This window comes from Micromys minutus (genome assembly GCF_963924665.1).
Source record: "Micromys minutus genome assembly, chromosome: 16".
NCBI lineage: Eukaryota > Metazoa > Chordata > Mammalia > Rodentia > Muridae > Micromys > Micromys minutus.
In genome coordinates this window covers 16,421,225-16,449,204 of record NC_137985.1, presented here as the reverse complement: position 1 = coordinate 16,449,204, position 27,980 = coordinate 16,421,225, and the positions used below count along the sequence as shown (strand labels likewise).

At 38.6% G+C, this 27,980-nt stretch overlaps 1 protein-coding gene across 1 annotated transcript; it reads left to right on the top strand.

The window, feature by feature from the left end:
• LOC308430902 (olfactory receptor 7E178-like) lies at window positions 1-27,960 on the top strand (the record flags this gene model as incomplete). Its single annotated transcript, XM_080930183.1, is given in 4 exon segments — window positions 1-928; window positions 19,358-19,421; window positions 26,981-27,002; window positions 27,004-27,960. Coding segments are annotated over 4 exon segments (1,971 nt in total).
• Window positions 27,961-27,980: the final 20 nt, after the last annotated feature.

The following is a 27,980-nucleotide window of genomic DNA, read 5'->3' as shown; positions in this document are numbered from 1 at the left end:
ATGGGAAAAGGAAATCACACAGAAGTATCACAATTCCTCCTACTGGGTCTCTCAGATGATCCTAAATTGCAGCCTATTCTCTTCGCAATGTTCTTATTTATGTATCTGGTCACAGTTCTTGGGAACCTGCTCATCATCCTGGCTGTCAGTTCAGATTCCCATCTCCACAACCCCATGTACTTCTTTCTTTCCAACCTCTCATTTGTAGACATCTGTTTTACTTCTACCACGGTCCCAAGGATGCTGGTAAACATCCAGACACAGAACAAAAATATCTCCTACATGCAGTGCCTTACTCAAGTCTATTTCTTTATGGTTTTTGCAGGAATGGATAATTTTCTACTGACTGTAATGGCCTTTGACCGCTTTGTGGCCATTTGTCATCCGTTAAACTACACAGTCATCATGAACCCTCACTTCTGTTGCCTCCTTGTGCTAATGTGCTGGATCATTATTTTATCAGTCTCCCTGTTTCATAGTCTATTAATGAAGCAATTAACCTTCTCCATGGGAACTGAAATCCCACATTTCTTCTGTGAGTTAGCTCAAATTCTCAGAGTAACAAGCTCTGATAATCTTATAAATAATATTGCATTATATGTGGCTACAGCCTTATTGTGTGTGTTTCCGGTCACTGGAATTCTCTTCTCTTACTCACAGATTGTCTCCACCTTACTAAAGATGTCTTCTGCAGTGAGCAAGTACAGAGCCTTTTCCACCTGTGGGTCTCACCTCTGTGTGGTCTGTTTGTTTTATGGCACAGCACTGGGGGTTTACCTCAGTTCAGCTGAGATCCATGTTTCTCAGGGAAGCACTATAGCCTCAGTGATGTACACTGTGGTGACTCCTATGCTCAATCCATTCATCTACAGCCTGAGGAACAAAGATGTGAAGGGGGCCCTGGTGAGATTTCTTAGAGTATATTCTTGTCCCTTATGGATCAACACCAAATAAAAACTAAGTGAACATTGCAGTTCTTGAGACAAATGCTGTGGGTTATCAACCTGAAATGCTTGGTATTCATTCCCTCTTCCCAAACACCTCCACTTCATTGCATGTGTTGACTTCCACCACTTTCATGGTCATTCCTTTGTATTCGTTTCTTAGAAGGTCTTCAATATTTTCAACTTAGTCAGTTATACTACAGTGATTTCAGATTTCTAATTGACTTTAAAGTAAAACTGGTAGGAAGGCTCAACAACCTGATTTTCAATCCCTACAAATTACATAGAGTAATAGGATATTGGATTACTACAAATTGCCCTCTGAACTTCATATTTATTCTGACACATTCACACACACTCACACAAACACAAACACACACACACACACACACACACACATGGGGGGCAACACGAATTAACATTTAAATTCATTGAAGGTTTTATACCTTTTGTGAATTCTTTGTATATATGTTGATTGTTGTTTTGAAAATTTTGTCTGTATTTTACCTGTTGTTCTCATTTAAAAATCATTACTATGTAATGGATAATATTCAAACGGAATATATTTATTGTGAAATTTTTGTATTTTCTTATTTTTACATCAGAACTGGCACATCTTCATTGTTTGTAGCTTTTGGTATAAGTTTCTAATCCATGTGTGTTGAGTGAGTATTTAGGTGCCCACTTGATGTTATCCCAACTAAGATGATGTGATCAAATTGGTAATGTTTGAAGTTCAGTCTTAGTAACACTGTACTAATTTTTGCATGGGATAGCTGAAGTGGTTTCAGTTTATCAGGAGAAATTATTACTTCAGAGATTATTAGAGACATTATACATGAACTAGTATCTAGGAGCAGAGTAGGTTAGCTGGTTAATAGGGCATGCTTATTAGACCTAAGCAGTAGATTTGTATTCCAGACAGGTGCTGAGGTATGAAATGCTGGGGTTCAGGACTGATGACCTCTTTCCTGAGGAAAAGACAAGCATCTAAAAGATCCTGAGATAGCAAAGGTTGTGGTTTAAAGAAGAGTTGAAGTGTCAGAGTCAAGGAAGTATTTTTTGCAGGCTCTGTTATATCAAGCTTGAAGTTGTGGACTAAGTCATATCTCTGGTTTCTAACACTGCAAATATACACCGTAAGAGTTCGAAGATGCTAAGTATGAGAGCTCCCAAATGATCACAATGTGATCTGTGAACAGCAGAAAGTACTACACAAATAGTGAGATACTGGAGGATAAAGAGATGGATGGCTGGAAATATAGCTTCTGAGCAGAGAAATAGGTTATACTCAAGTGCATGAGATGTTATGCGTGAGTGTCACAGGATGCTGAGATTCGACAGGGAGGAAATATAGACTGTGACTAGGAAAGGAAGCATTGGTTAGGTCCTTTGGCATTGGGAAGAGGGCTCCATAGAAGTTCTTAGATGGGGTGATGGTGAGTATAACATGTTGATGTTTTGTTATTTATATAACTTTTGTTTTGATAATTTCAAAGTGTGTACTACGAATAAGAACATATAATTATTAAATATTCAGTTGTTTTGATTTCTCATCTCACTCTTTTTCTATATTTCATCTCTGTTTTTCGATGTCTCTGTCTTTTTCTCTGTGTTTCCATGTTCGGGAGGATTCTGTCTGCCTCTCTGTCTGCTACTTACTGATCAATAAGTGTTTCTTATTTTTTAACACCATTGTTTTTTTCTGCCATCATGGCTTCCAATTATCTAAAAGTGAGTAAAATTGAAGACCTGTTAGGGTTCGCTCAGAAGTCATTATTCTGGTACAGGCTGAGCAACTGGTGAGTGGGAGACCTAGGCTGCGGGGGAGCAGAGGGATCTCTGCGGAGTGCACAAGGAAAGGGCACCCCCTGCCCTGACCCGCCCTGTCCTCCCCGATCCAGTGACCGGGAACAGATCTTAGGAACTTCTGTTCCCACCCGGAGACGACTTCAGGACGCAGAGCAGAGCCTGGCCCAACCACCAGCTGGAAAGGCGGCTCGTACAGGCTGAGCTACTGTGACCTGGAACAGATCTTAGGAACTTCTGTTCCCACCCGGAGAGGACTTCAGGACGCAGAGCAGAGCCTGGCCCAACCACCAGCCGGAAAGACGGCTTGTACAGGCTGAGCAACTGGTGAGTGGGAGACCTAGGCTGCGGAGGAGCAGAGGGATCTCTGCGGAGTGCACACAGAAAGGGCACCCCCTGCCCTGACCTGCCCTGTCCTCCCCGATCCAGTGACCGGGAACAGATCTTAGGAACTTCTGTTCCCACCCGGAGATGACTTCAGGACACAGAGCAGAGCCTGGACCAACCACCAGCCGGAAAGGCGGCTCGTACAGGATGAGCTACTGTGACCAGGAACAGATCTTAGGAATGTCTGTTCCCACCCGGGGGCGACTTCAGGACGCAGAGCAGAGCCTGTCCCAGCTGCCACCCGGAACCTGGGCTGCTGGGGAGTAGAGAGATCTCTGAGGAGTTCACACGGAAAGTGTACCAGGGACACAGACCAGATACAAGGGAAAGGCAAGAACATATCACTGACAACAAAATGGCAAGAGCAAAGAGAAAGAGTATATCCCAAGGAAACCAAGACAATCTAGCAACACCAGAACCCAGCTCTCCGATAGTAGCAAACATAGGAATTCCAAACACTCCAGAGAAAGAAGACACAGACCTGAAAACATGCCTCAAGACGCTGATAGAGTTACTTAAACAAGAAAGGGAGGAAAAGCAAAAAGATTCAGAAGCTTTTAAAGAAGAAACAAGAAAAACACTCAAAGAACTCAAAGAACGAGAGGAAAACAGAACCAAAGAAATAAAGGAATGGAAGAGGGAAATTAAAACAGAAATTGACACAATAAAGAAAGCGCTAAAAAAGATAACCCTAGAGTCAGAACACCAAAAAAAGAAATCAGGAGTCACAGAAGCAAGCATTTCCAACAGATTACAAGAGATCGAGGAGAGAATCTCGGGGGCAGGAGACAACATTGCAAACATAGACAAAACAGCCAGAGAAGATGCAAAAAACAAAAAGCTCCTAACCCAAAATGTCCAGGAAATACAAGACACAATGAGAAGACCGAACCTAAGGATAATAGGAATAGAAGAGGGAAAAGAGTATCAACTAAGAGGCACAGTAAATATCTTCAACAAAATCATAGAAGAAAACTTCCCTACCCTCAAGAATGAGATGACCACGAGCATAAAAGAAGCCTTCAGAACTCCAAATAGGTTGGACCAGAAAAGAAATACCTCCCGACACATAATAGTAAAAACATCAAGTGCCCAAAGTAAAGAAAGAATACTAAAAGCAGTAAGGGAAAAAGGTCAGGTAACATATAAAGGCAGACCAATCAGACTCACACCCGATTTCTCAACAGAGACTATGAAAGATAGAAGAACCTGGACAGACATCATGCACTCCTTAAGAGAGCACAAGTGACAGCCCAAGCTGCTATACCCAGCAAAACTATCAATCACCATCGATGGAGAGACAAAGATATTTCAAGACAAATCAAAATTCACACAATATCTGACCACAAACCCAGCACTACAACGAATTATAGGTGGAAAACCCAATACAAGGAGGGAAAATACAGCCTAGTAAAAACAAGAAAACTCCTAAACAAGAAAACTAAAGAAAAAAACACAGACACAACTCAACCCAAAAAAGCAAAAATGGCAGGAAACAGAAACAATTATTCCTTGATATCTATTAATATAAATGGTCTCAACTCCCCAATAAAGAGACATAGACTATCAGACTGGATACATAAACAAAATCCAGCATTTTGCTGCATACAGGAAACTCATCTCAGAGACAGAGACAGACACTATCTCAGAGTAAAAGGGTGGGAAAAAAACTTCCAAGCAAACAGCTCCAAGAAGCAAGCTGGAGTGGCTATTCTAATATCGAATAAAGTAAATTTCCAACCAAAAGTTATCAAAAAAGATAAAGAAGGACACTTTTTACTCATTACCGGGGAAATCTGTCAGGAGGAACTCTCAATCCTTAACATATATGCTCCAAATAAAAAATCACCCACATTCATAAAAGAAACTCTACTAAAGCTCAAAAAATACATTTCACCCCACACAATAATAGTGGGAGACTTTAACACCCCACTCTCACCAATGGACAGATCAGGGAAACAGAAACTGAACAAGGACACTGCAAAACTAGCAGAGACTTTGAACCAACTAGAATTAATAGATATATACAGAACATACTATCCTAAAGTAAAAGAATACACCTTCTTCTCACCACCCCATGGCACCTTCTCGAAAACTGACCATATAATTGGACACAGAACGAGCCTACATCGATATAAGAAGATTGAAATACTCTTATGTATCCTCTCAGATCACCATGGTCTACGGCTGGTCTTTAACAACAACAAAGACAACAAAATGCCCACATACACATGGAAACTAAACAACACTTTGTTAAAGGATAGCAGGGTCAAAGAAGAAATAAAGAAAGAAATTAAGGATTTTCTAGAATTCAACGAAAACGAAAACACAACATACCCAAACCTGTGGGATGCAATGAAAGCAGTATTGAGAGGAAAACTCATTGCCCTAAGTGTTTCCAAGAAGAAACTGGAGAGAGCTCACATCAGCAACCTGACAGCACAGCTAAAAGCACTAGAACAAAAGGAAGCAGATATACCCAAAGAGAGTAGACGGCAAGAAATAATCAAAATTAGGGCAGAAATAGACCAAATAGAAAAAAAAAAAAAAAACCATTGAAAAAATCAACAAAACAAAGAGTTGGTTCTTTGAGAAAATCAACAAGATTGATAAACCCCTAGCCAGACTAACTAAAGGGCAAAGAGAGAGTATCCAAATTAACAAAATCAGAAAGGAAAGTGGTGACATAACAACTGAAACTAAGGAAATTCAAGAAATCATCAGATCCTACTACAAAAACTTATACTCCACAAAATTGGAAAATCTGGAAAAAATGGACGAATTCCTAGACAGATACAAGGTCCCAAAGTTGAACCAGGACCAAGTAAACCATCTAAATAACCCTATAAAACCTAAAGAAATAGAAGAAGTCATCAAAAGCCTCCCAACCAAAAAAAGCCCAGGTCCAGACGGGTTCAGTGCACAATTTTATCAGATATTTATTGGGGATATAACACCAATATTCGCCAAGCTATTCCAAAAGATAGAATCAGATGGAATATTACCCAACTCATTTTTTGAGGCTACAATAACCCTCGGACCTAAGCCACACAAAGACCCTACAAGGAAAGAGAACTTCAGACCAATCTCACTTATGAACATTGATGCAAAAATACTCAACAAAATCCTTGCAAACCGAATACAAGAACATATCAAAACCATCATTCATCATGACCAAGTAGGCTTCATCCCTGAGATGCAGGGATGGTTTAACATAAGGAAATCCATCAATGTAATCCACCATATAAACAAACTTAAAGACCAAAATCACATGGTCATCTCACTAGATGGTGAGAAAGCATTCGACAAAATCCAACACCCCTTGATGTTAAAAGTCCTGGAAAGAACAGGAATCCAAGGCCCATATTTAAACATAATAAAAGCAATATACAGCAAACCAACAGCCAACATCAAACTTAAAGGCGAGAAACTTGAAGCAATCCCACTAAAATCAGGGACTCGACAAGGCTGCCCACTCTCTCCCTACCTATTCAACATAGTACTGGAAGTCCTGGCTGGAGCAATTAGACAGCAAAAGGAGATCAAGGAGATACAAATCGGAAAGGAAGAGATAAAAACACCACTCTTTGCCTATGACATGATAGTGTACTTGAGTGACCCCAAAAATTCCACCAGAGAACTCCTACAGCTGATAAACAAGTTCAGCAAAGTGGCCGGATACAAAATTAACTCAAAAAAATCAGTAGCCTTCCTATACTCAAAGGACAAAATGTGGAGAAAAAAATTAGGGAAAAGGTACCCTTCACAATAGTTACAAAAACTTTGAAATACCTTGGTGTGACTCTAACTAAGGAAGTGAAGGACCTGTATGACAAGAACTTCAAACCTCTAAAGAAAGAAATTGAGGAGGATCTCAGAAAATGGAAAGATCTCCCATGCTCATGGATTGGATAGATCAACATCTTAAAAATGGCCATCCTACCAAAAGCAATCTACAGATTCAATGCAATCCCCATCAAAATTCCAACCCAGTTCTTCATGGAATTGGAAAGATCAATGTGCAATTTCATATGGAATAACAAAAGACCTAGAATAGCGAAATCCATCCTCAACAACAAAAAAAATCTGTGGGAATCACTATTCCTGACCTCAAGCTATATTACAAGGCAATTGTGCTGAAAACTGCATAGTACTGGTACAGAAATAGGCAAGTGGATCAATGGAATAGAATAGAAGATCCAGAAATGAGCCCTCATGTATATGGTCACCTGATTTTTGACAAAGGAGCAGTAAACATTCAATAGAAAAAGGACAGCCTATTCAACAAATGGTGCTGGTCCAACTGGCACTCAACATGCAAAAGAATGAAAATAGACCCGTTCTTATCTCCTTGTACAAAGCTCAAGTGTAAGTGGATTAAAGATCTCCACATTAAACCAGATACACTGGAACTATTAGATGAGAAAGTAGGGAAAACCTTAGAACACATAGGCACAGGAGAAAATTTCCTGAACAAAACACCAATGGCTCAAGCTCTAAGGTCAAAGATTAACAAATGGGACTTAATGAGATTGCAAAGTTTCTGTAAGGCTAAGGACATCGTCAAGAAAACAAAACGGCAACCAACAGAATGGGAAAAGATCTTTACCAACACCACATCAGATAGAGGCCTAATATCCAAGGTGTACAAGGAACTCAAAAAGCTAGACACCAGAGAATCAAATAACCCTATTAAAAAATGGGGTACAGAGCTAAACAAATCATTTTCAGTTGAGGAACACTGAATGGCCGAGAAACATCTGAGTAAGTGCTCGACATCCTTAGTCATCAGGGAAATGCAAATCAAAACATCCCTAAGATTCCACCTCACACCAGTCAGATTGGCCAAGATCCAAAACTCAGATGACAGCAGATGCTGGCGAGGCTGCGGAGAAATAGGAACACTTCTTCACTGTTGGTGGGGTTGCAAGCTAATACAACCACTCTGGAAATCTGTCTGGCGATACCTCAGAAAATTGGATATAGTACTACCTGAAGACCCAGCTATTCCACTTCTGGGCATATACCCCAGAGACACTTTAATACACAACAAAGGTATATGCACCACAATGTTCATAGCGGCTCTATTTATAATAGCCAGAAGCTGGAAGGAACCCAGATGTCCTTCAGAAGATGAATGGATACAAAAATTGTGGTACATATACACAATGGAATACTACTCAGCCACCAGAAACAATGACTTAACCAAATTCTTAAGAAAATGGCTGCATCTAGAGAAGATCATCCTGAGTGAGATAACCCAGTCACAAAAGAACAGACATAATATGCAGTCACTGATAGTGGGATGCTAACCCCAGAGGCTTGCACTCCCCCAGAAACAACTCACAGACTGTATGAAGTCCAAGAAATAAAGAAAACAAAAAATATACATATATTCACAAAACAAGAAGACTTTGACTCTTTCCATGTTGCGTTTTGTTTTGCATGTACTTTACGCTTATTGTAACTATTAGGTTTTCAATGCATACTGTCAAGCCCTTGAAAAAAATCAAGTACTGACTAAAAAACATATTCACATGGTTTTATGTAAAATTTATTTTAATGTCTGAAAAAACAGTACTGACAAAAATGTATAATTTTAAGCAAAAAATGTGCATTTATCTTTGTTTTGCAAAATAAAGTCGTTTAAAAAAACAATGTTAAATGTAAAATGCAAAAAAAAGAGAAATACATCAAAAATTTAAAAATAAATAAATAAATATATTTTATCCACCACTAATACTAATATCTGCCCTGCTCTGTGGGGCTTTACCATTCCAAATATACTGCAGTTGAGAAAAAAAAAAAAAAAGAAATGGAAATCTGCAACAGGACTGAGGGTTTAGAGGTAGATGACTTCTCCAGAAAGAGACAGATACTTGGAATAAGGGAGACTATAAAGAATCAATGGGAGTGTCCTTAACTGTGACTCACAGCATTGGGGATATGGAACCTGAAGAAGCCACCTCCTGTAACCTGGAGAAATACCAACCCATTCTCAAAATGTTTGACCCCAAATTTATTATGTCTACAAGAAATGCCAGAATGAGAAATGGAGGAGAGAGTGAGGAAATGGCAAACTAATAACCTGCCCAATGTGAGACACATTCCATGGGCAAGCACCCATCCATGACACTGTTAATGATACTCTGTTATGTTTACATACAGGAGTCTAGCATGACTGTCACTTTAGGGGCTCTACCCAATAGTTGGCTCAGACAGATGCACACACCCACAACCAAATGGTAGATGGAAATTTGGGACTCCTATGGAAGAACAGGTAGAAGGATTTGGCCCATGAGAGGATAGTAAGTACATAGAAAGACCAACAGAGTCAACTAACCTAGATGCTTGGAGCTCTCAGAGACTGAATTACAAATTGAAGAACATAGACAGGCTGGATCTAAGCCTTTCCACACTTCGGTTGCAAAAGTACAACTTCATCTTTATGTGGATTCAAAAACTAGATCAGAGTTATCCCAAAAGCAGTTGTTTGTATGTGGGAAATGTTCTTTTAGATGGGCTGCCTTGTCTGGCTTCAGTGAGCAAGGATGTGCCTAGCTCCACAGAGACCTGATATGTAATGAGAGGGGATACCGAGGGGACTCCTGCTTGCTCTGAGGAAAAGAGATGGGGAGATTGGGGAAGAATTGTGGAAGGGAGTGACTGGGAGGGGACAGTGAGGGGAATGTAGAGTGAATAAGTAAGATAATAAAAAAGGGGGGATGGAGTGATATTCTATCCACAGAGAGCAGAAGTGATTGGCAGCTTCAGCCACATGGTTCTGGCTTTAGAGTCAAGAACAGGGTTATAGAATCTCACTCTGTGGATAGCACTTTCGGACATCAATGGGAGGACACTCCTTTGGTCTAGCAAAGGCTCATTTTCCCAGTGTAGGGGAATGCCAAGTTGCTGAGGTGAGAGAGGGTGGTTAGGAGAGGGAGCACCTTCATGAAGGTAATAGGAGGAGGAGGGAAGATACAATAGAGGTAAAGGGATAACATCTGAAATGTAAATGCATAGAACCTAGAGAGGCTTTTGCATAATGATGTGAAGGTTTGATCGGGAGGGCCTTGAAAACCTCAAGATGTTTAAGACTTTAGAATTAGAAGACTTGCTGAAGAAAGCTACAGAATGGTTGTGGACTCAGCTCAAGAGAGAGAATTATGTTTGTTACCAATATTTAAAGTAGTTGTACATCTGAAGAGTTCATTGACATCCAATATGGAGAAGCAGAGTTTGTAGTTTTCCCTGCTTGTGTTTGGTCTTTCTTTATTCTAGTACTTCCTTATCATGCTCTCTTTCCTCTCTTTTGGAATGATAACATATATCTGTGCCATCATTGTAATTATGTGCTGTGCTTTGTTATTTTGATTTCATAGAAGATTATAGTTAGCCATGAATCTCAGAAGAGCCTTTGAGCTTTCAATTTTTTAAAAGTGTAGAGATGGGAATAGACTATGAATAGAGAATCTTGAAATTGTACTGAATGCTGTTTTGCATGATGATAAGCTACAAGCCTAAGGTGACCAGGGAATGCAATGTGGAGATTTGAATCAAAATGGTCCCAATAGACTCATAGTTAGTGGCACTATTATGAGGTGTGACCTTGTTGAAATCTGTGTGGCTTTGTTGGAAGAAGTGTGTCACTTGTGGTAGACTTTGAAGTTTCAAATGCTTAAGCCAAGCCCAGTGTCTCTTTCTCTTTTGGGTCCCTGCCAACCCAGATGAAGAACTCTCAGTTGCCTTCTATCGCTATGTCTTCTTTCATGCTATATGCTTCTCACCATAAAGACAATGGATTTAAACTCTGAAATGTAAGCCAGTCCCAATAAAATGTGGTCACAATACCTCTTTCCAGCAGTAGAATGCCCAATGGTAAAGCTAACCAACTGCATTTTGCTTGACTTTGACATATTCTCCAAGGGAGAAAATTCATTTATTGCATTATAAAGGTTTTCACAAATTCACGACAAGAAAAGCATGTGCATCAGGTACAATTTATACTTGTTATTTAACTAAATAGGCATGGTGTCAAATTGGTTCCTAACACCGATGTTTATTCCCATAGATTGGTACTTCATTTATCTGTTAGAAGAGAACCTTCTTTTAGTAGCCTGTAGTTAATGCAAAGATGCCAAAACCTTTCACGGCTCTCAGAATAATGACTTCTTTTTTTTTTTTTAAAGATTTTAAACATTTTTTGCTTAAAATTATACATTTTTGTCAGTACAGTTTTTTCAGACATTAAAATAAATTTTACATAAAACCATGTGAATATGTTTTTTAGTCAGTACTTGATTTTTTTCAAGGGCTTGACAGTATGCATTGAAAACGTACTAGTTGCAATAAGCGTAAAGTACATGCAAAACAAAACGCAACATGGAAATAGTCAAAGTCTTCTTGTTTTGTGAATATATGTATATTTTTTGTTTTCTTTATTTCTTGGACTTCATACAGTCTGTGAGTTGTTTCTGGGGGAGTGCAAGCCTCTGGGGTTAGCATCCCACTATCAGTGACTGCATATTATGTCTGTTCTTTTGTGACTGGGTTATCTCACTCAGGATGATCTTCTCTAGATGCAGCCATTTTCTTAAGAATTTGGTTAAGTCATTGTTTCTGGTGGCTGAGTAGTATTCCATTGTGTATATGTACCACAATTTTTGTATCCATTCATCTTCTGAAGGACATCTGGGTTCCTTCCAGCTTCTGGCTATTATAAATAGAGCCGCTATGAACATTGTGGTGCATATACCTTTGTTGTGTATTAAAGTGTCTCTGGGGTATATGCCCAGAAGTGGAATAGCTGGGTCTTCAGGTAGTACTATATCCAATTTTCTGAGGTATCGCCAGACAGATTTCCAGAGTGGTTGTATTAGCTTGCAACCCCACCAACAGTGAAGAAGTGTTCCTATTTCTCCGCAGCCTCGCCAGCATCTGCTGTCATCTGAGTTTTGGATCTTGGCCAATCTGACTGGTGTGAGGTGGAATCTTAGGGATGTTTTGATTTGCATTTCCCTGATGACTAAGGATGTCGAGCACTTACTCAGATGTTTCTCGGCCATTCAGTGTTCCTCAACTGAAAATGATTTGTTTAGCTCTGTACCCCATTTTTTAATAGGGTTATTTGATTCTCTGGTGTCTAGCTTTTTGAGTTCCTTGTACACCTTGGATATTAGGCCTCTATCTGATGTGGTGTTGGTAAAGATCTTTTCCCATTCTGTTGGTTGCCGTTTTGTTTTCTTGACGATGTCCTTAGCCTTACAGAAACTTTGCAATCTCATTAAGTCCCATTTGTTAATCTTTGACCTTAGAGCTTGAGCCATTGGTGTTTTGTTCAGGAAATTTTCTCCTGTGCCTATGTGTTCTAAGGTTTTCCCTACTTTCTCATCTAATAGTTCCAGTGTATCTGGTTTAATGTGGAGATCTTTAATCCACTTACACTTGAGCTTTGTACAAGGAGATAAGAACGGGTCTATTTTCATTCTTTTGCATGTTGAGTGCCAGTTGGACCAGCACCATTTGTTGAATAGGCTGTCCTTTTTCTATTGAATGTTTACTGCTCCTTTGTCAAAAATCAGGTGACCATATACATGAGGGCTCATTTCTGGATCTTCTATTCTATTCCATTGATCCACTTGCCTATTTCTGTACCAGTACTATGCAGTTTTCAGCACAATTGCCTTGTAATATAGCTTGAGGTCAGGAATAGTGATTCCCACAGATTTTTTTTGTTGTTGAGGATGGATTTCGCTATTCTAGGTCTTTTGTTATTCCATATGAAATTGCACATTGATCTTTCCAATTCCATGAAGAACTGGGTTGGAATTTTGATGGGGATTGCATTGAATCTGTAGATTGCTTTTGGTAGGATGGCCATTTTTAAGATGTTGATCTATCCAATCCATGAGCATGGGAGATCTTTCCATTTTCTGAGATCCTCCTCAATTTCTTTCTTTAGAGGTTTGAAGTTCTTGTCATACAGGTCCTTCACTTCCTTAGTTAGAGTCACACCAAGGTATTTCAAAGTTTTTGTAACTATTGTGAAGGGTACCTTTTCCCTAATTTTTTTCTCCACATTTTGTCCTTTGAGTATAGGAAGGCTACTGATTTTTTTGAGTTAATTTTGTATCCGGCCACTTTGCTGAACTTGTTTATCAGCTGTAGGAGTTCTCTGGTGGAATTTTTGGGGTCACTCAAGTACACTATCATGTCATAGGCAAAGAGTGGTGTTTTTATCTCTTCCTTTCCGATTTGTATCTCCTTGATCTCCTTTTGCTGTCTAATTGCTCCAGCCAGGACTTCCAGTACTATGTTGAATAGGTAGGGAGAGAGTGGGCAGCCTTGTCGAGTCCCTGATTTTAGTGGGATTGCTTCAAGTTTCTCGCCTTTAAGTTTGATGTTGGCTGTTGGTTTGCTGTATATTGCTTTTATTATGTTTAAATATGGGCCTTGGATTCCTGTTCTTTCCAGGACTTTTAACATCAAGGGGTGTTGGATTTTGTCGAATGCTTTCTCACCATCTAGTGAGATGACCATGTGATTTTGGTCTTTAAGTTTGTTTATATGGTGGATTACATTGATGGATTTCCTTATGTTAAACCATCCCTGCATCTCAGGGATGAAGCCTACTTGGTCATGATGAATGATGGTTTTGATATGTTCTTGTATTCGGTTTGCAAGGATTTTGTTGAGTATTTTTGCATCAATGTTCATAAGTGAGATTGGTCTGAAGTTCTCTTTCCTTGTAGGGTCTTTGTGTGGCTTAGGTCCGAGGGTTATTGTAGCCTCAAAAAATGAGTTGGGTAATATTCCATCTGATTCTATCTTTTGGAATAGCTTGGCGAATATTGGTGTTATATCCCCAATAAATATCTGATAAAATTGTGCACTGAACCCGTCTGGACCTGGGCTTTTTTTGGTTGGGAGGCTTTTGATGACTTCTTCTATTTCTTTAGGTTTTATAGGGTTATTTAGATGGTTTACTTGGTCCTGGTTCAACTTTGGGACCTTGTATCTGTCTAGGAATTCGTCCATTTTTTCCAGATTTTCCAATTTTGTGGAGTATAAGTTTTTGTAGTAGGATCTGATGATTTCTTGAATTTCCTTAGTTTCAGTTGTTATGTCACCACTTTCCTTTCTGATTTTGTTAATTTGGATACTCTCTCTTTGCCCTTTAGTTAGTCTGGCTAGGGGTTTATCAATCTTGTTGATTTTCTCAAAGAACCAACTCTTTGTTTTGTTGATTTTTTCAATGTTTTTTTTTTTTTTTTTCTATTTGGTCTATTTCTGCCCTAATTTTGATTATTTCTTGCCGTCTACTCTCTTTGGGTATATCTGCTTCCTTTTGTTCTAGTGCTTTTAGCTGTGCTGTCAGGTTGCTGATGTGAGCTCTCTCCAGTTTCTTCTTGGAAACACTTAGGGCAATGAGTTTTCCTCTCAATACTGCTTTCATTGCATCCCACAGGTTTGGGTATGTTGTGTTTTCGTTTTCGTTGAATTCTAGAAAATCCTTAATTTCTTTCTTTATTTCTTCTTTGACCCTGCTATCCTTTAACAAAGTGTTGTTTAGTTTCCATGTGTATGTGGGCATTTTGTTGTCTTTGTTGTTGTTAAAGACCAGCCGTAGACCATGGTGATCTGAGAGGATACATAAGAGTATTTCAATCTTCTTATATCGATGTAGGCTCGTTCTGTGTCCAATTATATGGTCAGTTTTCGAGAAGGTGCCATGGGGTGGTGAGAAGAAGGTGTATTCTTTTACTTTAGGATAGTATGTTCTGTATATATCTATTAATTCTAGTTGGTTCAAAGTCTCTGCTAGTTTTGCAGTGTCCTTGTTCAGTTTCTGTTTCCCTGATCTGTCCATTGGTGAGAGTGGGGTGTTAAAGTCTCCCACTATTATTGTGTGGGGTGAAATGTATTTTTTGAGCTTTAGTAGAGTTTCTTTTATGAATGTGGGTGATTTTTTATTTGGAGCATATATGTTAAGGATTGAGAGTTCCTCCTGACAGATTTCCCCGGTAATGAGTAAAAAGTGTCCTTCTTTATCTTTTTTGATAACTTTTGGTTGGAAATTTACTTTATTCGATATTAGAATAGCCACTCCAGCTTGCTTCTTGGAGCTGTTTGCTTGGAAGTTTTTTTCCCACCCTTTTACTCTGAGATAGTGTCTGTCTCTGTCTCTGAGATGAGTTTCCTGTATGCAGCAAAATGCTGGATTTTGTTTATGTATCCAGTCTGATAGTCTATGTCTCTTTATTGGGGAGTTGAGACCATTTATATTAATAGATATCAAGGAATAATTGTTTCTGTTTCCTGCCATTTTTGCTTTTTTGGGTTGAGTTGTGTCTGTGTTTTTTTCTTTAGTTTTCTTGTTTAGGAGTTTTCTTGTTTTTACTAGGCTGTATTTTCCCTCCTTGTATTGGGTTTTCCACCTATAATTCGTTGTAGTGCTGGGTTTGTGGTCAGATATTGTGTGAATTTTGATTTGTCTTGAAATATCTTTGTCTCTCCATCGATGGTGATTGATAGTTTTGCTGGGTATAGCAGCTTGGGCTGTCACTTGTGCTCTCTTAAGGAGTGCATGATGTCTGTCCAGGTTCTTCTATCTTTCATAGTCTCTGTTGAGAAATCGGGTGTGAGTCTGATTGGTCTGCCTTTATATGTTACCTGACCTTTTTCCCTTACTGCTTTTAGTATTCTTTCTTTACTTTGGGCACTTGATGTTTTTACTATTATGTGTCGGGAGGTATTTCTTTTCTGGTCCAACCTATTTGGAGTTCTGAAGGCTTCTTTTATGCTCGTGGTCATCTCATTCTTGAGGGTAGGGAAGTTTTCTTCTATGATTTTGTTGAAGATATTTACTGTGCCTCTTAGTTGATACTCTTTTCCCTCTTCTATTCCTATTATCCTTAGGTTCGGTCTTCTCATTGTGTCTTGTATTTCCTGGACATTTTGGGTTAGGAGCTTTTTGTTTTTTGCATCTTCTCTGGCTGTTTTGTCTATGTTTGCAATGTTGTCTCCTGCCCCCGAGATTCTCTCCTCGATCTCTTGTAATCTGTTGGAAATGCTTGCTTCTGTGACTCCTGATTTCTTTTTTTGGTGTTCTGACTCTAGGGTTATCTTTTTTAGCGCTTTCTTTATTGTGTCAATTTCTGTTTTAATTTCCCTCTTCCATTCCTTTATTTCTTTGGTTCTGTTTTCCTCTCGTTCTTTGAGTTCTTTGAGTGTTTTTCTTGTTTCTTCTTTAAAAGCTTCTGAATCTTTTTGCTTTTCCTCCCTTTCTTGTTTAAGTAACTCTATCAGCGTCTTGAGGCATGTTTTCAGGTCTGTGTCTTCTTTCTCTGGAGTGTTTGGAATTCCTATGTTTGCTACTATCGGAGAGCTGGGTTCTGGTGTTGCTAGATTGTCTTGGTTTCCTTGGGATATACTCTTTCTCTTTGCTCTTGCCATTTTGTTGTCAGTGATATGTTCTTGCCTTTCCCTTGTATCTGGTCTGTGTCCCTGGTACACTTTCCGTGTGAACTCCTCAGAGATCTCTCTACTCCCCAGCAGCCCAGGTTCCGGGTGGCAGCTGGGACAGGCTCTGCTCTGCGTCCTGAAGTCGCCCCCGGGTGGGAACAGACATTCCTAAGATCTGTTCCTGGTCACAGTAGCTCATCCTGTACGAGCCGCCTTTCCGGCTGGTGGTTGGTCCAGGCTCTGCTCTGTGTCCTGAAGTCATCTCCGGGTGGGAACAGAAGTTCCTAAGATCTGTTCCCGGTCACTGGATCGGGGAGGACAGGGCAGGTCAGGGCAGGGGGTGCCCTTTCTGTGTGCACTCCGCAGAGATCCCTCTGCTCCTCCGCAGCCTAGGTCTCCCACTCACCAGTTGCTCAGCCTGTACAAGCCGTCTTTCCGGCTGGTGGTTGGGCCAGGCTCTGCTCTGCGTCCTGAAGTCCTCTCCGGGTGGGAACAGAAGTTCCTAAGATCTGTTCCAGGTCACAGTAGCTCAGCCTGTACGAGCCGCCTTTCCAGCTGGTGGTTGGGCCAGGCTCTGCTCTGCGTCCTGAAGTCGTCTCCGGGTGGGAACAGAAGTTCCTAAGATCTGTTCCCGGTCACTGGATCGGGGAGGACAGGGCGGGTCAGGGCAGGGGGTGCCCTTTCCTTGTGCACTCCGCAGAGATCCCTCTGCTTCCCTGCAGCCTAGGTCTCCCACTCACCAGTTGCTCAGCCTGTACGAGCCGCCTTTCCGGCTTGCAGTTGGGCCAGGCTCCGCTCTGCGTCCTCCAACTGAGGAATCTTAAATGCCTGAGAAATGCTTAAAAATCTTTCAATATCCTTATTCATCAGGAAATGCAAATCAAAATAACCCCGAGAATCCACCTCACACTAATCAGAATGGCTAATATCAAAACTCAGGTGACAGGAGGTGCTGGCAAGGATGTGGAGAAAGAGAGACACTCTTTCATTGCTGGTGTGATTTTTAAGCTGTTACAACAACTCTGGAAATCAGTCTTCTTGTTTCTAAGAAAACTGAAAATAGTTCTAATCGAGGATCCAGCTATACCACTCCTGGGCACATACCCAAAAGATGCTCCAACATACAACAAGGACACATGTTCCACTGTGTTTATAGCAGCTTTATTTATAGCAGCTAGTTCAAGTAAGCCAGATGTTTTTAAACTGAGGAATGGATACAGAAAATGTACATTTACACAATGAAGTGCTACTCAGATATTAAAAACAGTGACTTCATGCAATTTGCAAGCACATGGATGGAACTAGAAAATATCTTCTTGAGTGAGGTAAACCAGTCACAAAGAGCATACATGGTATGTATTCATTGATAAGTGGCAAATAGTCAAAAATGTGGGGGTGGGTTTGGAATACTGATAATACAGACTATATGAAACCTAAGAGGAAAAATGAAATAAGACCACACCAAAGTGTGAATGGTACATTAGTGCTCAAAATAGGGACAAAAATATTCTCAGGAGAGGGATCTGGGAGTCAGTGAGCAGGGGAGAAAAAAGAGGGGGTATTGTTCATATACAAGAGGAGTTTGGGGTAAAGTACAAAGGGCTTGCAATTTGAAAGGATGTGTGTAGTAGTGGGGTAAGGGGACCTGGGAGCAGCCTCTAGAAAGTCCCAGATGCCAGGGACATAAAAAAAAAGAAATCCAACAAAGGTGAGGTAGAACCTGAGGAGGCCTTATCCATTGGATAGTCTTAGCCCCGGTTGAGGTATGGGACCACCTACCACCTCAAAAATAATAATCCAAAATTGCTCCTGTCAAAAGGAAATGCAGCGATAAGGTGTCGAACAGTCTGAAGGAAAGGCCATCCAGAGACTATTCCACCTAGGGATCCCTCTCATCTGCTAACACCAAGCCCAGACATTATTGCTGATGCTAAGGAGAGCTTGCTGGCAGGCAACTTGAATAACTGTCCTCTGAGAGGCTCTGCTGATCAATACAGATGTGGATGCAAGCAGTTAAACATTGGACAGAGCTGGAGTAAGGGGACCCCAGTGTAGGAGTTAGGGCCAGGACTGAAGGAGCTGAAGGCCTTTGCAACCCCTTAGGAAGAACAACAATATCAGTTAAACAGACCTTTCTCTGAAAATCCTCCAGGGACTAAATCACCAACCACAGAGTACACATGGAGTGACCCATCAATCCAGCTGGATATGTAGCAGAAGATGGCATTGTTTGGCATCAATGGGAGGGGAACCCTTTGGTCCTGTGAAGGCTCGATGACCCAGCATAGGGGAATGCTAGGATGGTGAGATGGGAGTAGATGAGTGGGTGGGGGAAACACCCTCACTGAGGCAAGGTGTGGGGGTGAGGGAATAGAGGCTTTGTGGAGGGGAAAATGGGGTTAACAGTTTAAATGTAAATAAATAAAATAACCAATAAAAAAGAACTAGAAAGTTCAAGACCCCATAAAGGGAACTGACTTTTTTGATGCCTCTTTTCAATTAGTATTAACAAGTCCTCAGAGACTGGGTTAACATGAGCCAATTTGGCTAATTATAAGCTCTGAGCATTGAACTGTCAAGCCTATGCAACTGTAAATAAGAAGCTATTGTCCTTCCAGATATTTAGTTTCTTGGTAGTCCACCTGGATCTGTTTTAATGCCCTCTCAAAGCCATATTTTCATCACCAGTCCATGCCCATGTCTATTTTCTTACAGGTCCTGGTGAGAGAATCTGACTCTCCATCACTTACCAGGCAGAGAAGAAATGATGGATCGTTACTCCTTCATTACACACCAGCACAGAGATGACACAGTCCGGTGAGGACCTTGGGAGAAACCGCCAGCAGACGAGACTGGGAGTGGGGGGTGGGAGCACATTACTACTTCATGAAAGCAAAAGGTTGGCAGGTTGATGGTACATGCCCATAGTTCAAGCACTTGGAAGGCTGATGCAGGAGGATCGACAACTTGAGAACATCTTGGCCTATGTAGAAAGAACCTATTCTAAAAATTAAACCAGGGACTGTGATGCGGCTTCATGTGTCAGAACTTGCCATCAAGTTTAATGATCTGAATTTGATTTTAATAGCCCACATATAACCAGAAGTGGAGAAGTGACTTACATAGTCTTGTCCTTTGTGCTCAACTCATAATAATAATAATAATAATAATAATAATAATAATAATAATAATAATAATAATAATGTGATAGATGCATATAGAAAAGGGAAACATTTTCACTTTATATTATTTTTATTATTGGTAATGGTAATAATTAACTTTCTAACCTTTAAATAAAATCTTCTGCAGCATAAAATTTTGGTTTTCAAAAAAAAAAACAGTTTAGTTCCTACACAAGTAAAAATGGTAACTAGGAGAAAATATGAGTTGCTTTAATTTTTGGTTTCTTAAAGCAAGTCTGATACTGAGTTGTCTACAAAAACAAGTAAAAAAATCTCTATTTAGTTTTGAATAGTCTTTTTCTTTTGTTTTGACTGAAAAGGAATGGGGTCAATATGATATAAACACACAGAAACATTCTTATGTGAGCTTTCATCTATTTTAAGAATGTCCCATAGGAACAAAGAATAGAAAAATAGCTTTTATTTGAGTCTACTTCATGATACTGCTTAAATATTACTTTTGGTTTTGTGTGTGTGTGTGTGTGTGTATGTGTGTGTTTATGTGTATAGGTATGTGACACACATATATATGTCAAAGTCAGAGACATTCTCTCCTACCATGTGAGTCCCAGGGACAAATTTGATTTGTCAGTCTTAAAAGCATGTATCTTCAATCAGCAAGCTATTTAATTGTTCCATTCATGGAATTTCCACAAACTTGTTATTTTGTATGGCATAACATCATTAAAAATGAAAAGGAATATTGCAGAGTTTCTGCATGCACATAAAACAGAGTCAAAAGGAGAAGAGGTGAGATAATGGTGTTTTCTGGGTTTAGAAATAAATATTTTAGGATACCAAGTTGTTTTATGATGCAATATCTCAAAAGAAGAAAGATATCTCTATTGTGTACTCAAACAAAGAGCATCACAATTGTTATAGGGTTGTATTTCATTTATACTTTTACCATGAATTATAATAATGATTCTAGTTCTTATGAAGTGTAACAAAAATACTTATCCATTACCGTCTCTATTAGGTACCTTTGTTCTTTAGAGACCAGCCTCTTTCATTTTCTGTTAATGAAATGCACAACGAGGCAGAGCAGTTTGACTACATAGTGTTTGAATAAAGGCTCTAGGATTTGAGTTGAGTATGGCAGTGAATGCTAGTAATCCTGATTTAGAAGGCAGAAATAGGATTGTGAATTCAAGGCCAGCCTGGGTCACATAGCAGTACCTTGCCTCAAAACACAAACAAAACAAAGCAAATGTTAAGATGAAAACCTTAAAGACCCTACCTAGTCCAGGATATTTTCTTCTCTAACAGTGCTTAAAAATTTAATGCTTAGAATCTCTCCAGTCAAACACACCTGAGCACAGACAAACAAACCACCACAGAACAGGTGTTGATTTTCTTATTATTTAGCTAGTTCACCTGGGAAACAGGAGGATGAGCCAGGGGGTTACACAGAATTTGCAATTCTAGTATTGTAGATTGTGAAGGTTTTAAAAATAAATAATAATGAATTTTATAGCCACATAGAAATTGAGACATAGTAATATGATTCCTTTTAAAAATACTTAATTTTGGGATTGAAATATTATATCATTTAACCCCTTTCCTTTCCTCATTTCCAAACCTCCCATATATTTCTTCTTGCTATCTTTCAAATTTATGGTCTCTTTCTTTATTAGTTGTTGTTACAAACATCTCTCTCTCTCTCTCTCTCTCTCTCTCTCTCTCTCTCTATCTCTGTGTGTGTGTGTGTGTGTGTGTGTGTGTATGCTCATGCGCACATAAGTACAATTTGTTCAGCTCAGTCTAAATAATGTTGCTTTGATGTATGTTTTTAGGAATGACAATAACAAATTAGATAAGTATTTCTTAGTTGCATGTAGTTCTTCCTCTAAGGTTGAGATTTTTCACCATCCATATTAGCATGTCTTTTTGTATTGCTTTTGCAGGACTCCCAGTGGTGGGATGAGTTTGTTGTTGTGGTTCACACAAGTCAAAATTGGTTAGGAGAGTTTGTTACTTCTCTCCTTTGTAAGCTTAAATGGCATATTCTGGTAACACAAGAACTAGTTCTTGAGTAGGAGACGTTCAGGTTAAGTTCTAGCTCAGAGGTGTCTAGCCCCTGTCTCTGAAGTTTATATTGTCTTCATCAATGAGAGATTAATTCTCTGGTAGCAATTAAGGGCAATGGTGACAGAACAGCCTGTAATGTTTCTATTGTCTCCTGCTACTTACATACCAACAACACTCCATTTTAACTTCCTTTGTCTGCAGTTACTCCAGATTATGTATTCATATCTGAAGATTTGGACTGGGGACATAGAGGAAAAAGGACATATAATATTTGTCTTTTTGTGTTTGGGTTACCTCATTCAATGAAATATTTTCAAGTTTCATCAATCTCCCTCCATTCTGTTGCTATCTACTTTTTCCCTTCATGGGCAGATCTATAATCAGCTCCCCAAAGTCCCTTATTCTGTATCTAAACTCTGTGGTTTTATGGAATGTGGCTTGGTTATCATTGACATAAAGGTTATTATCTACATTTAAGTGAATACAATCATATTTATCTTTTTGAGTCTGAAACACCTACTCAGGGTGATTTTTTTCTAGTTCCATCAATTTACCTGTGAATTTTATTTCTTTTAAAAGCCAAGTAATACTCTTTTGTGTAAATGTACTATATTTTATTTGTCCCTTCTTCTGTTGGGGGACACCTAGGTGTTTGTTATTTCTAGCTGTTATATAGGACAGCAAAGAAATGGTTATGCATCTTTCTTTTTGTTTTGTTTTTTTTCTTGCCATTTTATTTAAAAAAAGAGGGATACATATACAGATTTTAAAGGCATTTTGGCATAACATTATATGAATATTTTTGTCAGTATTTAATTCTTTTAGAGGTTTGATAGCATGCATTGAAATCCCACTAGTTACCATAAGCATGAAATACATGTAGGACAGAACGTAACATGGAAACAGATTTTTTTGTTGGGTATAGATTAAGGTTATGCATATTTCTATGTGGTAGAATAAAATATCCTTTGAGTATAAGTGTATTATCATATCTGAATATAGTGAATTTTTTTTTACTTCTTTCTTTACAATTTGTATCCTTATGACATTCTTTTGTTTTCTAATTGCTCTGGCTAGAACTTTGAGTACTATATTGAATAGATAGGCAGAGAGTAGCCTGCCTTGTCTAGACTCCGATTTCAGTGGGATTGCTTCAAGTTCCTCTCCATTTAGTCGATGTTGACTACTGGTTTGCTGTATATTGCTTTCATTATGTTTAGGTATAACCCTTGAATTCCCAATATTTCTAACACTTTTACATGAAGAAGTGTTGAATTTTGTTAAATGATTTTTCAGCATCTAGTGAAATGATTATGTGGTTTTTTCCTTTGAGTTTTTTTATTTAGCAGATTATGTTTATGTATTTCAATATGTTGAACTATCCATGCATTTCTGGGATGAAGCCACTTGATCATGGTGAATGAATGTTTTGAGGCTTTCTTGGATTCAGTTTATAAAAATTTCATTGAGTATTTTTTGAATCAATATTCATAAGGAAAACTGGTCTGAAGTTCTCTTTCTTTGTTAGGTCTTTTCACCCTTTGGTATCAGTGTAATCGTGGCTTCATAGAACAAATTAGGTTCTGCTCCTTCTGTTTCTTTTGTGAAGTAGTTTGAAGATTATTGGTATTAGGTCTTCTTTGAAAGTCTGACAATTCTCTACTAAAACCATCTGGTCTTCGTTTTCTTTGTGTTTCATTTTGTTTTTTTTTTAAAGAGGACTTATCATGATTGCTTTTATTTCTTTAGGGTTTATGGGACTGTTTAGATGGTTTGTATGATCCCAATTTAACATTGGTACTTGGTATCTGTTTAGAAAATCATCCATTTCTTCTAGATTTTCCATTTTTGTTAAGTATAAGCTTTTGTAGTAGGATCTGATGTTTTTTTGAATTTCCTCAGTTTCTTTCTTTTTTTCTTTTTAAAAAGATTTATTTATTTATTATATGTAAGTGCACTGTAGCTGTCCTCAGACACACCAGAAGAGACCATCAGATCTCATCACAGATGGTTATGAGCCACCATGTGGTTGCTGGAATTTGAACTCAGGACCTCTGGAAGAGCAGCCAGTGCTCCAAACCACTGAGCCATCTCTCCAGCCCCATTTCCTCAGTTTCTTTTGTTATGTTTCCCTTTGCATTTCTCATTTTGTTAATTTGAACACTGTCTCTGTGCTTACTGGGTGGTTTGGCTAAGGGTTTATCTATCGTATTTGTTTTCTCAATGAACCAGCTCCTGGTTTTGTTGATTCTGAGTATAGTTCTTTTTGCTTCTACTTGGTTGATTTCAGCCCTGAGTTTGATTATTTCCTGCCATCTACTCCTCTTGGTTGTATTTGCTTCTTTTTGTTCTACAGCTTTCAGATGTACTGTTAAGCTCTTAGTATATGTTCTCTCCAATTTTGTTATCGAGGTAATCAGAGCATTTAGTTTTTTTCTGAGCACTCTTTTCATTTTGGCCCATAGGTTTGGGTATGCTATGCCTTCATTTTTATTAAATTCTAAAAAGTCTTTAATTTTCTTCTTTATTTCTTCACTGATCACATTATCATTTAGTAGAGATTTGTTCAGCTTCTAAGTGTGTGTGGGCTTTTGTTGGCTTTATTGTTGTTGAAGACTACTAGTCTTAGTCCATGCAGATCTGGTAGGATGGATCCATGAGATTATTTCAATCTTCATGTTTCTATTGCAGATAGTTTTGTGATTGATTATATGGTCAGTTTTGGAGATGGTACCATGAAGGGCTGAGAAGGAGAAATATTTTTTTTTTTTTTTTTGGTAGGGTAAAATGTTTGGTGGACATTTGTTAAATCCATTTGGTTTATAACTTCTGTTAGTTTTACTGTGTCTCTGTTTAGTTTCTGTCTCAATGTCCTGTTAATTTGTTAAAATGGGGTGTTGAAAACTCCCTCTATTATTGTATGAGGTTCAATGTGTTCTTTGAACTTCAGTAAAGTTTCTTTTACAAATATGTGTGCTCTTGAAATTTGCAGCATAGTTGTTCAGAATTCAGAGTTCCTCTTGTTGGTTTTTTTTGATGAGTATGCAATGTCCTTGTTCATCTTTTTTGATAACTTTTGGTTGAAAGTTGATTTTATTTAATATTAAATTGGCCACTATAGGTTGTTTCTTGGGACTATATTTTGGAAATGGTTTTTCCAGCCTCTTACACTGAGGTAGTGTTTCCTGTATGCAGCAAATTCTGGGTCCTGTTTATGTATTTATCCTGGTAGTCTATGTCTTTTTACTGGGAAATTGAGTCCATTGATGTTAAGAGATATTAAGGACCAGTGATTGTTGCTTTCTTTTATTTTTATTGTTAGAAGTGGAATTATGTTTGTGTGGCTATTTTCTTTTGAGTTTGTTGAAAGAAGATTACTCTTTTGCTTTTTCTAAGGTGTAGTTTTCTTCCTTTTGTTGGAGTTTTCTATCTATTATCCTTTGTAAGGCTATATTTGTGGAAAGATATTGTGTAAATTTTGTTTTGTCATTGGATATCTTGGTTTCTCCATCTATATTAATTGGGAGTTTGCTGGATATAGTAGCCTGGGCTGCCATTTGTGTTCTCTTAGGATCTCTATGACAGCTGCCCAGAATCTTCTAGCCTTTGCTGAATATTTGTTGAGAAGTACAGTGTGATTCTGATTGGTCTGCCTTTATATGTTTCTTGACATTTTCCCCTTACAGCTTTTAATATTCTTTCTTTGTTTTGTGCATTTGGTGTTTTGACTGTTATGTGATGGGAGGAAATCTTTTTCTGGTCCAATCCATTTGAAGTTCTGTAGGCTTCTTGTTATTTATGGTCATCTTTTTCTTTAAGATAGGTATTTTTCTTCTATCACTTTGTTGAAGGTATTATTGACCCTTTGATTTGGGAGTCTTTACTCTCTTTTGTACCTATTATTCTTAGATTTTGTCTTCATTGTGTCTTGGATTTCCTGGATATTTTGTGCTAGGAGCTTTTTGCATTTTGCATTTTTGACTGTTGTTTCAATGTCTTCTATGCCATATTGCATACACAAGATTTTCTCTTCTATTTCTTGTATTCTTTTGGTGATCATCTATTACTCCTAATCCCTTTCTAAGGTTTTTTTTATCTCTAGGGTTGTCTCCTCTTTTGATTTCTTTATTGGCTCTCTTTCCAATCTTAGATACTGGATAGTTTTGTTAAATTCCTTTACCTGTTTTATTGGGTTTTCCTGTATTTCTTTAAGATAGTTATGTCTTTTATTTTCAAGGGCTTCTTCTCGTTTATCTATCCCCCCCCGTATGTTTTTAAGAACACTATTTATGTCCTTTTAAAATTTCTCTATACTATTCATGAGATGGGATTTTAGATCATAATCTTGCTTTTCTTGTGTGTTGGGGTTTCTAGGGCTTGCTGTGGTGGGAGAACTGTTTTTCTAGGATGCCAAGCCATCTTGTTTTTTTGTTGCTTATGTTGTTTTGCTTGCCTTTCACCATCTGCTTGTCTCTTGTGTTAGTTGGTTTTCCTGTCTCTGACAGGAACTTGTTTCTCCTGTGAGCTTGTGGTGTTAGGTATATCATCACTCCTGGGAAACCTGTGATTCTAAGTGTGTCAGCGCTATTGGGAGACCTGCTCTTTCCATGCGGGAGCTGTGGGTAGATAGTTGTTTCACAGGGTCAGCTACAGGGTGCAAATAAAAGTAATTATTATTTTTTGTTGTTGTTTTGATGCAGGGTCTTATTATTGCCTTGAGTGTTTAAAAACTCACTATGTAGACCTGGTTGGTCTAAAACTCATAGAGATCTGCCTGCTTTTGCCTCCCAAGTGATGGAATTAAAGTCATGTACCCCAAGCTCATCTTTAATTAGTTTCAATATAAATAATATTACTGTCAATGGGAAAGAATATTTCTTATTGTAGATTTTATCTTAAAAGAATACTTTCCTGCGCCCACAGTTTTGTAGCTAATGATTTTGCTATTCTAACATGCTTCATTTTGATTTTTATAATATAGAATATATATTATGTGTAATATATAATATATAATAGAACTAAAGAATATAAATAATAGAATAAATATATGCAGAATATATATAGTAGAATTGAGACAAATAATAAATGATCAATGATAAAATTATTCTAGGACTAAATTTGTAAAAACTGATAAATATTGATATCTTATTGGTTGCTCTTTAGTTATCATTTTTTCAATTCTCTCATTTGTTTTCAAAAGGTGTCCAAGCAATATAGAAGAGCAAAATATAACACGTATCTCAGAATTCCACCTCATGGGACTCTCAGATGATCTACAGCTTCAGCCCATACTCTTTGGACTGTTTCTGTTCATGTATCTGGTCACAGTGCTTGGGAACCTGCTCATCATCCTGACAGTCAGTTCTGATTCCCACCTCCACAATCCAATGTACTTTTTCCTCTCTAACTTATCCTTAGCTGATGTCAGCTTCACTTCCACAACACTACCAAAAATGATAGTGGACATTCAGACTGACAACAGAGCTATCTCCTATTCAGGATGCCTGACTCAGATGTCCTTTTTTATGCTTTTTGGGTGTTTGGATAGTCTGCTTCTAACTGCAATGGCTTATGATAGGTTTGTGGCCATCTGTCATCCCTTGCACTACCAGGTCATTATGAACCGTCGTCTTTGTGGTTTGTTGGTTTTTCTTTCTGTTCTAACCAGCCTTTTGGTTTCTCAGCTGCACAATTCAGTAGTACTACAACTTACATACTTTAAGAGTGTGGACATTTCCCATTTTTTTTGTGATCCATCCCAACTTCTCAACCTTGCCTGTTCTGATACCTTTACCAATAACATAGTCATGTATTTTGTTGGTGCCATTTCTGGTTTTCTTCCTATCTCTGGGATTTTTTTCTCTTACTATAAAATTGTTTCCTCTATTCTTAGAATGCCATCACCTGGTGGGAAATATAAAGCCTTCTCTACCTGTGGCTCTCATCTGTCAGTTGTTTGCTTATTTTATGGAACTGGCCTTGGAGTATACCTCAGTTCAGCTGTCTCTTTGTCCCCCAGAAAGGGTGCAGTAGCGTCAATAGTGTACACTGTGGTCACCCCTATGCTCAACCCCTTTATCTACAGCTTAAGAAACCGGGACATCAAGAGCGCCGTGTGGCGGCTCCTCAGAAAAACAGTCTAATGTCAGGACCTGTGCCATTT